This window comes from Arachis hypogaea, chromosome 7, assembly GCF_003086295.3.
Source record: "Arachis hypogaea cultivar Tifrunner chromosome 7, arahy.Tifrunner.gnm2.J5K5, whole genome shotgun sequence".
Lineage (NCBI taxonomy): Eukaryota > Viridiplantae > Streptophyta > Magnoliopsida > Fabales > Fabaceae > Arachis > Arachis hypogaea.
Window position 1 is genome coordinate 66,223,570 of NC_092042.1, and position 10,534 is coordinate 66,234,103.

Genomic DNA, 10,534 nt, shown 5'->3' on the forward strand with positions numbered 1-10,534 from the left:
TAGATATTTTTTTGATTGAATATTTAAAATAGCCCTGAAATTTGATCCGACTCAATTAGTTTTCAAAGTTTCAATTGATTCTAAATATCATAGCTATTATAACTGAACCGGCAATCAATCCGGTCATATGACTAAATCATAATGTCACTGGTTTAATCGGTGGATTATTGATTCATCCGGTTGATCCGGTCATAATTTAAAAAAATATAAATTATATAAATGAAATTAAAATTAAGTATTAAAATTTAAAATGCAAGTCTTTACAAACATAATAATATTAAAATATTAATTTTTAGACATAACTAATGATGCAAAAATGGATAATAAACTAGTTTTTAGTACAAAATATTTTCACCATTTAAATAAACAAGAACAAGCAAAAGATAACACAGTCGATAAATCAAATCCAAGTTATCTTAAAATCGACATCTATATCTTCATAGGACAAATTTAGAGCTTGATCAACATTTTTCTCATTTTGATTTGCATCTATATCTTCCATAAGAAACACTGCATTATGCAGAACATTAGAAACAAAGAAAGAAAAGTTTGAAGAGAGAGCTACAAGAAACTAGCAAACTAAATTAACTTCATCTTATTCTTCCATCAATGAATCAATTCTACACACCTCTTAGAGGGATGCAAGAGCTTCATTTATAACAGTTGGAAAAGAGAAAAAGATTAGAGATCAGAATAACAAACCCTACCTAACTGTATCAAACTAATTTTGTTATTGACCAACTCTCTTATCTCTTATCCCTTAACAGTAACAAAAGATTTAGCATTTTTTAAGCAACACAACAACAAAGTTCAGTAACAAATTCAACTCAACTCAGTTATCCAGCAACAAATTCTACTTTCAGCAACAACCACATTTATGATATGTTCAGCATCAAATTCAACTTACAGCTGACAACAAATTCTACTTCTAGAGTTCTAGCAACAAATTCAGCTATGATAACTATGAAAACTTTCAGGCAGCAACAAAAACATAAACTATGATAACTTTCAGGAGCAACAAAAAAACTCCAATTCTCCAAATATGATTTACAGCAAATTAACATTAGCTAATCATAATTTCAGCAACAAACTCAACTTTCAACAATAAATTCAAGATGCACTAATAATTTACAGCAATGAAATTGAAAGAGGAATAACAAGGCCAAAGCTGAAACTCACCTGGGCAGAGAGATGAAGCAAAACTTATCAGAGTGATTATTCTGCAAAACATCACCAAATTCAAGGTTCAATAAACTCAGTAATGATTTTCGGCAACGAACAAACTTAAGCTAAGTGATTATTTTGGCAAGTCAACAACAAATTCAAGGTTCATGATAATCAGTAACAAATTTCAGCAACACATTCAACTTTCAGTAACAAATTACTCCCAGCAACAAAATCAAAGTGCAGTGATGCAGCACCAAAATACCAAAATTGACGAGTGGCTCGGTTCGACTAGGTGACCGAATTTCCAGTCGAACCGACTGGGTCGAGTCGGGTTTGATAACTATATTTCTAATTGTACCTTAAAATTTTGACTCGTGCCTCAATTTGACCCTTTCGTCATTTTCCGTCACCAAAAAGCTGACCTGGCAATTTTAGTTGACACTTGGCACCAATTTAACCCCTGACAATTTGAAATAAAACCTAACTGCCCCAATTTTTCCAAATCGCAATAGTCTCTCTAAGAGTTGAGCAGGATGTTGGAGAGCAGCAGCCAAGACTTAGGCAGTTTTAGTAGATCTCGTTCGCATGGTGGTTGGGTGAAGGATTGGATTCTTCAGAAGGAATGGGTGGTATATCATTTTTTGGACTAGGTGTGGTCCCTTTGACATCCTTGTTTACACCAGTGACATTGGGTGTTAACTCTATCAATTCAGGTGCTTCATCTACCATGGATTAGAAAATTCCATGCTCATAGTATATGTGAACTCTTTCATCATTGTTCTTTGCATAGAAGCACATCTCTACCAGCTCTTTGTCATGACTTAGTGCTCGCAATCCACTCTTCATAGGTTTACTAGGAACAAGCCACCAACACTCAACTATGCTATCATAACCTAGGACCTTGTAGTAATCTCTCAGTGAAAATACGTCTAGTACATCCTCATCCACTCCAGTTGTCATAAACCGAACTTCCATTTGTATAGTATCAAATGAATGGAACATTATCCATTATATAAAATCAAATTCAAACAGCTTTTTGCATAATGAACCGAACAACTTCTTAAGGTGAGACAATTGTATAGTATTAAATGAACGAAACATTATCCATTATATAAATTCAAATTTGAAGAGTTGTGTAACAACCTCTCTTCACCCCTTCTAGAAACAATTAAATTCGAATTTTGAAAATCAGTTAGGAGATGAGTTTAGAATTTTGAATTATGGATAGGAATCTAATAACGGCCCTTCTTTTGAATTTAAAATTATCCCAACCACCCTATCACTAAATGTATATAAATAGGGGTGCACCTATAGGTAGAAAATCACTTCTCAAAAATACTAATCCTCTCCCTTCTCTCTCTACAAAAAAATAAAATATATTATGTGTGCAAACACAAGAGGCAAGCTCATAGGTAATAAAGAAACGTTAGAAAAAGAGCAGGGAATTATGTTTTTTTAATGATTGGCATGTGTTATGTTCCATTTTTATTTTCTTCCATTCACGAATGTTATCATGACATTAATTATCTTTCGCTCATCCTTTATCCATGTTGATCATGTCTGTCCATCATGTCATTCATGTCTTCTTGAATCATTAGTACATGTCTCCTTATGATATTCATTCAATTATTTACTATACCTATTTTTGTGCTTTTTCATATGATTATATTGTTAATATTCCCTTAGGGTCGAGAGTACATGCCTTCTTATAATGCTTATTCAACTATTTAATATACACCATTTTATTATGTGCTCTTCTATATTATTATATTATTAATATTTTCTTAGGACCGAGAGTACATGTCTTCTTATAATGTCTTGTTCAACATACCATATTCTATTATATGCATATATGTGATCTCTTATATCATTATATTATTATTACTCCTTTAAGGTTAATAGTACATGTTTTTTTATAATATTTTATTCAAATATTTAATATACACTATTCTATTATGTGCATCTATGTGACTTCTTATATTATTATGTTATTATTACTCCTTTAAAGTTAAGAGTACATGCTTTCTCAATATTTTATTCAAATATTTAACATATCCTATTCTATTATGTGCATCTATGTGATCTCTTATATCATTATTCCTTTAAGGTCAAGAGTACATACTTTCTTATGATATTTTATTCAAATATTTAATATACCTTATTCTTATTATGTACACGTATATGATCGTTTGCACCATTATATTATTCCTTTAGGATCGAGAATACATACTTCTTTAATATTTTGTGCAATTATTTAAAATGCCCTATTTTCTGTACTTTTGATAGACCTCTTTCAATCCATGCTATTATATTACCAAGATCTTTTAATTAGAAAATCCACACATATGCTAGAGTCTCATGATTTTCATATATCTCTTTATCATCATAATTGTCCCTTTTCTTGCATGATCTCTTCTTATATGATTTTTCTCTCATGTATGTTTAAACAAACCTAATTGTAAATTAATATGAGGGGATGATTTTTCGGTAAGGGAAGGTGACCCCAAAGACAAAATAATTGAAATGATCCTTCAGTAAGGGAAGGTGATCGGCAAACCTTTGGGATAAGAACCTTCGGTAAGGGAAGGAGACTATCCCATCAATTTTATATAATAATATATATTTGTTGATATGACTCCCTTCTTATGTATGTCTAAATAACATTGATTGTAAATTGAACTGAGGGAATGATCCTTCGGTAAGGGAATGTGACACCCAAAGACAAGATAATCGAAATGATCATTCGGTAAGGGAAAGCGATCGGCAAACCTTTGGGATAAGAACCTTCGGTAAGGGAAGGGGACTATCCCATCAATTTTATATAATAATATATGTTTGTTGATATGACTCCCTTATTATGTATGTCTAAATAACCTTGATTGTAAATTGAATTGAGGGAATGATCCTTCGGTAAGGGAATATGACCCCCAAAGACAAGATATCGATATGATCCTTCGATAAGGGAAGGTGATCGCTAAAACGTTTGGGATAAAATCCTTCGGTAAGGGAAGGGGACTCCCACTTTTTATACCGGTTTGAGCTCAATACCTTCCATAAAAGTTATAAGTTAAAAAAAAGAGAAAATATAAGGAAAATTTTGATTTTTAATTATGTTTTTCTAAGTTTTATGTATGGATATGTTGAGGTTACATAAGATATTATCTTTCTATTTTTTCTATATGCTTTCCCTCTTGCCTATATGCTTTATAAGAAATGTTCATATTGTAAGACCCAGAATTTTTAAATAAATCTTATTATAAATTGACTTCAATTTATTTATTCATTAGAAATTTTATTTCAAGAAATTATTTTATTAAATCTAATTAAATCAGGTATTGATAATTAATTAGAAATTTTACTTAATTTTATAGTTATTGAATAATTTTCTATATTTAAATTATATAGCTTAATAGTTGTAAAAGAATAGGAATTTTATATGATTCAATTTTAGATTAATTGTATTTATATCATTTAATAATTTAAGTTAAAAATAAAGAAAATTAATTATATTACCATGTATTCTCAATTAGAGTAATTTATTGAGAATCAATTAGTATTTTTATACCACAAGTAATATTTTAAAGTAAATTTAGAGATTAAATTAGTTTTTCAAATATTAATACTTTATACTCCAATTTTATTAAAATCACCAAACTATCCTTATATATAATTTTTATCAAAACCCTAAATTCCCAAAATATCACCCTAATCCTAATTTTCCCAAAAACCAGCCGCCTTATCTCCTCAGCCACCGAACCCCCTTTTCTTCAATAAGCCATGCAGCATATTCACAGAATTTAAAAAAAAGAAAGAAAAGAGAAAGAAGGAAAGAGAGATGGGGGACCGAAGAAAGAGAAGAAAGGGAGTGGGGAGAAGAGAGGGAAACGGTGCCGGTGGGCATCACTGCCACCGTCGCCGTCGCTGTGCCATCGGGAGGGAGATCTGAGAGAGCGAGCACGGAGTTGAGGGGAGCAGAGAAGCCGTTCACCACTGCTAGACTGCCGTCGCCAGTGATTCGCTGGCGCTGAAGCTCGTCACTGCTGCGTCGCCACCATGCCGTTGCGTAGTAGGAGCTTCCGTTGCCGCCATTCGTGTTGTCACCTCCAGCCCGCGTTGTCGCTGTTCGTGAAGAGGGAAAGAGAGAGGGAGAGAGAGCTCGGGAGCAGAGGAGAGAAAGGGGAGACCTGTGCTCAGCCACCGCCGCGCCTCTGCCGCCGAGAAGCTCCGCTGCCGCCACTGAGATTCACCATCGGTAAGGGTTTTTGAGTTTGGTTTACCATCGTTTAAGATTCTAAAAACCTTATTGTGTCTGCGTGTTGGTTTTAGTCACCGTCGAAGAAGCTTCAGCCGCCGCCGTCGATTGTCACTGGAGAACAGCTGCCGTGTCTCTGGTTGCCGGAATCATGGACTGGAGAGAAGGGTGCTGCCTCTCCTATTGCTGCTGCTTCGTTCTTTTATCGTAAGCGATCTTTGTTTCCAGTTCCATTGAATTCATTTCTGTTTTGATTCCATTGGGTTTGAATTCTCTATTTTGTTGTAACCATGGTCACTGTTGTTGGAGTTATTGACGCCGCTCTCAGTGCTAATTGGATTAACCATTATAGCTATTCTGCATCACCTTCACTTTCCATTATTTCTGTCAAAGTCCTGCTCTTGCCGATGTTGGCCATTGGATTTGTAACAGCTCCAACTTTTATTTTCCTCTTGATTCGGTGAGTTTTTCTTGTTTTGGAACTCTCGCTATTAGCGATTCATTATAGTTTATTGAGGATTTTGCAATGTTATTTGCTATTTGATTGATTTTCGGTTATTTCTTATTGCGATTAGAGTAACTATAGTTGCTAGAGTAACTATAGTTGCTACAAAAGTGGTTTGGAACTGCGGTTGTGGTTGCCGCTGTGATGAGCCGAGGGAAAAAAGGGATTCAACGTATTTAATTATGCGGATTGCGAATAATTGAGGTAGGATTTTTCTTAAAATCTATTTTACATTACAGAGTTGTGATAAATAGATATTGACGCAAAAACATATATATTTATGATTATACTTGTCTTGTGGATGTGATGGTTTGTTGGATTGGATTATTGGGTGCTTGATTGCTTGAGTGAAGTACGATTGTTGATAAGAAGTGGATTTGAAAAGTTATTTACTTGATTATTAGAAAAAGTGGTTTTTATTGGTTTGAAGTTAAAGTGGTTTGATTTTGAGTCGGTCTGATTTTATAAATGATTTAATACTTGAGCTGGTGTGACTTTAAAAAGAGTTTTATTATTGGAATTGGTCTGGTTTGAAAATAATTTGATATTGGAGTTGGTTGAATTTTGGAAAGTGATTGAGATTTGGAAATGGTTTGAGAAATGTTTGGATGAGACCCGAAAAGGGTGGCAGTATCCGAATTTTAGAGGAGATGCTGCCGAAATTTTATAAAATTAGAAGTTTCATTGAAAGTAGTTATTTTAAAAAAGGTTTTAAGTATTATATGATTTAAAACTACCTCATTTATCAAAGAAAAAATTATGTTTTGGATATTGGGAATTGTTAGTGAACGGAATGGAAAGAAGGATGATTGAGAATTTTCTCTGAAATATGGTTTTTGAATAAATTTGGAAATGAGATTTGGATTGATGAATGATTATGATGTTGAGAATGTTGAGATATGATCTTTGAATTATTCATATGGCTTATGAATTTGAAATATCTGAGATACGAGGTTCCCTGGATTAAGTGCCGTTGCTTGCCACCACGTGTACCAAGTTGAAAACTCGATACTCTGTTGACCCTACGACGTAAGTGTGACCGGGCACTATATAAATTCCCGGGAATGTTACCCTCATTGAGCAATATTGATTATTTGAGAAAAAGCTATGCATAGACTCTTGGGGATGCACGTCGGGGGACAGTCTAAGGACAATTCAGACTTGTCGGGTTGGCTGGATAACCGACAGATGAGCCTCATCAGCCCTAGGACAGGCTTGCATCATATGTATTTGTATGCTTTGCTTAGGTTTGAACTTGTTTTCGGTTGCCTAATTGCTAAACTATTCTTAACTGCTACTTGAACTATTTGCTGTAATTGCTACCTACTTGTGCTTTCCTTGTCTGTCTTGCCTATGTTTGTCCTGGCGTGCTACATTCGAGAATGAACTTTGGTGCTGGATTAATGATTGTGTTGTTTGATTGCGTGGTTGGTTTTTGGTTGAGATTTTCTTATAAGGAAGGAAAGGTTTCATATTTCAAAAAAATTAAACATTGTTTCTTTGAAAAGGTTTCGAACGAGTGCCTACTGGTTTTTAAAGGATTCATAAGGCAATGATAATCACTGAACTTGAAAACAATTTTCTTGTTAAATATCTTCTTATGACAACTTTGGAACTCCGTGGTGAGACCATGTGGTTAGGTTCTCACCCCCTATAGCTTTACCTTTTCAGGAACCAGATGAGGAAGTATTATGGAGAGTATACTGCATTTGGTTTATATATGTTGTTGTATTAATTAGATTATTTTCTTCCCTCGTCCTTGTTATTACAAGTTTGTAAGAGGGATATGAGTTGTATGTTTAAAATGTATTTTATATTATGAGTTATTATGTAATGAATCTTGTATATGAATCTAGGCTTGCTTGTATTTTTTTTTTAAAATAAAGTATTTATTTCCCGTTTTCAAAGAAATCAGCGATACAGTGTCGAGTCACAGGCTCCTATTTTAGTATTTAGTATGTAGAGTAGTCGTAATACTTCTTGCTATCAGAGTAGCGCAGCCGGAAGCGTGACATCTGATAGTGAGGGTATTACACATATTACATGCCTTGCCGTATGACTTTTTTTTTAAATTCCATGCGTGGGCTTGGGATAGATATGGAGGTGTCACATAGCACTCCTACTGAGACTTTAAGTTTTCATCCCTTCTTTTTCCCATACTGTCTCCAGAGGAACATGGCACAACGGATGGAGACGACGCAGCGCCCTCCGAGGGTAACTTCTGAATATGACATTTTCAAAGCACGCGTGGGTAGTTACGACCATTACCACCGTACTTCAAACTATCTACTTAGGTCGGGATTTCGTAAAAGGAGACCCAGCTACCCGTCGTGACCCTTCAAGATAGTAACGCTTCAGCACTCAAGAAATGGTCCCCGAGGTGATATGTCTCGACTCAGACTCCGAGGCAGAGGAAGAAGAATCCGACAGCCCCAACCAGGAGGAGGAGCCAATGGAGGAAGATCCAGAGGAAGAGTTAACCTCTTGCGGAAGTCCAAAGGTGGAGTACGTACTCTATTCCCCCGCTTCGGCACCTCGTCGGATCTTAGTTCACTCCACACAACGGGATCGGATCTTCATTCCGTGGAAAAGTGTTGGAGGAAGACTATTAGTACCTCATTTCGTGAACCACTAAAGAGTCCGGACTAAGGATAGGACATAATGTATAGTTGGGAGTTTTCTTCGATGAAACATTTTAGGATGAATTGGTTTTCTTTTTACCTTTAGGCACTTTCTTATTTTAGAACCGTACTCATGGAAATTTGGTTGTTATTCTATTTGCTCGAACCTCTTTAAGTGTTTTCAATTCAGTTATTTCAGTGCTATTTAAACTTCACGCGTATTTTTCTCCTTCCTTGCATAGCACTTGAGTTCATTAGTTTTCTAATCAAGTGTGACACCCTATTTAAAGACCTTTAAGGATGGAATTTCACTTAGGGTGTTACAAGTTGTCTTCACAATGAACCGAACACCATATTGAGGTGAAACAATTATATAGTACTGAATGAACAGAACATTATCCATTATATAAATTCAAATTCAAAACACATGTGTCTACATTATCAATTCAATTCAATTTAGAACACCTATGTGCATTCAATTCAATTTAACAATTGCATTCCAACCTGATCCGCTTGACAGGATTTAGAAGAATAATCCAAATCAGACTCATTCAACTTATTTGAAGTTGAATCATTCACTGTTTCGATTCAGAATATAAATGTTATGTCTAGATCGAAAAAGAAAATGAAGAAGAATGGGAAAAAGATAAATCCAACATAAGCAGATCGAAGAAGAAAATGAAGAAGATAGATGTGTGCAGAGAAGAATGACGAAACTTATTACATTGAATGGAATGCAAATCGAAGAAGAAGAACGATGAAGAAGAAGACGAAGAAGAAGAAGAAGAGAAGAACGAAGAAGAACACGAGCAAAGAAGAAGAAGAACGCGAGCAGAGAAGAAGGCTTAGGTTGCAGCAGAGAAGGTTTACGTTAACAATTTGTTACGTTAATATGTTAGGCGCATGTATCACAAACGAATTGGAGAGTGGAGGAGGCGCGTCTAACAAAAAATGCTTGGATAATTTGGATATATTTTTTGCATGGATGTAGAGCATTATTATAAAAAAAATAGACTAATTACTATCGCTTTAAATGTGTATAATTAAACAAATAAATTTGATTATGCGTAATTAGTATATAATCTAATTAATATATGTTATTATTTTAATTAATAATGCATTTATACAAATTGTAGTATAATAAGAATACCGATAATTATGTAGAATATTATAATTACTAAAGTATTATCAATAATAATAATAATAATAATAATAATAATAATAATAATAATAATAATAATAATAATAATAATAATAATAATAATAGGATTAATCTATTTTAAAATTAAAAAAAATAATCAATGCTATTAAATTAATTATACCTGTGATTATTTTTTTATATATAAATATATTCTTGGATATGATTACTAAATTTTTTAGTGTAACTATTAATATTTTAAAATTGATTTTTCGTATTGATAATTTAAAAGTATACCTAAATTAAGTCATTATTTATTATTTATTTACAATAACTTCGATTAAAATAATTGTCATATTTTAAATTATTCTGTAGAGATATTTATTACAATGTCAATAAAATTTTTTAAGGCAACTAATAATATTCTAAAAGATTTAGTTTGGTGTATTAATAATTTAAAAAGATATTATTTTTATTATTAGCAGTATTTTTTAACTTAATTATTAGAATTTTTTAGTTATATTGGATCCAATAAAAATAAATTTATAAACCGAACAAAAATTTTATATTAAAAATTTAGAAATAATATATCCAAATTTAATAGACGTAACAAATAAACTGAAGTAACCATTTAAATTTTTCTAAAATTAATCTAACAAAATCTTAATATTAGAACTAAACTATTTAAATAATATTTAAGTTGTTTAAATTTAGACTTTAGACACATATAGATTAGAGTTATATTCGTAACGACAACTAACTGAAATAATGTCATCAATTTTAACATTTAGAATCTGTGTAAATTCAGACCATGCATCCTTTTTTTTAAAAAATTTAAAAGAAGAAAATTT

General features: G+C 32.9%; 1 protein-coding gene across 4 annotated transcripts; it reads left to right on the top strand.

Moving 5' to 3' along the window:
- Positions 1-4,861: 4,861 nt before the first annotated feature.
- Positions 4,862-8,776, top strand: LOC112703301 (uncharacterized). 4 transcript variants are annotated; one of them, XM_025754698.3, is made up of 5 exons: positions 4,862-5,419; positions 5,494-5,626; positions 5,772-5,879; positions 5,995-6,128; positions 8,094-8,776. In XM_025754698.3, exons 1-4 carry the CDS (start codon positions 5,221-5,223, stop codon positions 6,125-6,127), a joined length of 573 nt encoding a protein of 190 aa, XP_025610483.1. In that variant the 5' UTR covers positions 4,862-5,220; the 3' UTR covers position 6,128; positions 8,094-8,776. The 4 variants fall into 4 exon arrangements, with proteins under 4 accessions (XP_025610483.1, XP_025610482.1, XP_025610485.1 ...); XM_025754697.3 differs by lacking the exon at positions 8,094-8,776 and adding an exon at positions 7,596-7,835; XM_025754700.3 differs by lacking the exon at positions 5,995-6,128.
- Positions 8,777-10,534: the final 1,758 nt, after the last annotated feature.

Coding starts and splice junctions, on each gene's coding strand:
- LOC112703301 (XM_025754698.3), top strand. CDS start 5,221: ATGCCGTTGCGTAGTAGGAGCTTCCGTTGCCGCCATTCGTGTTGTCAC. Junction 5,627..5,771: donor TGCTGCTTCGTTCTTTTATC/GTAAGCGATCTT, acceptor TAACCATTATAG/CTATTCTGCATCACCTTCAC. Junction 5,880..5,994: donor TTTATTTTCCTCTTGATTCG/GTGAGTTTTTCT, acceptor TATTGCGATTAG/AGTAACTATAGTTGCTAGAG.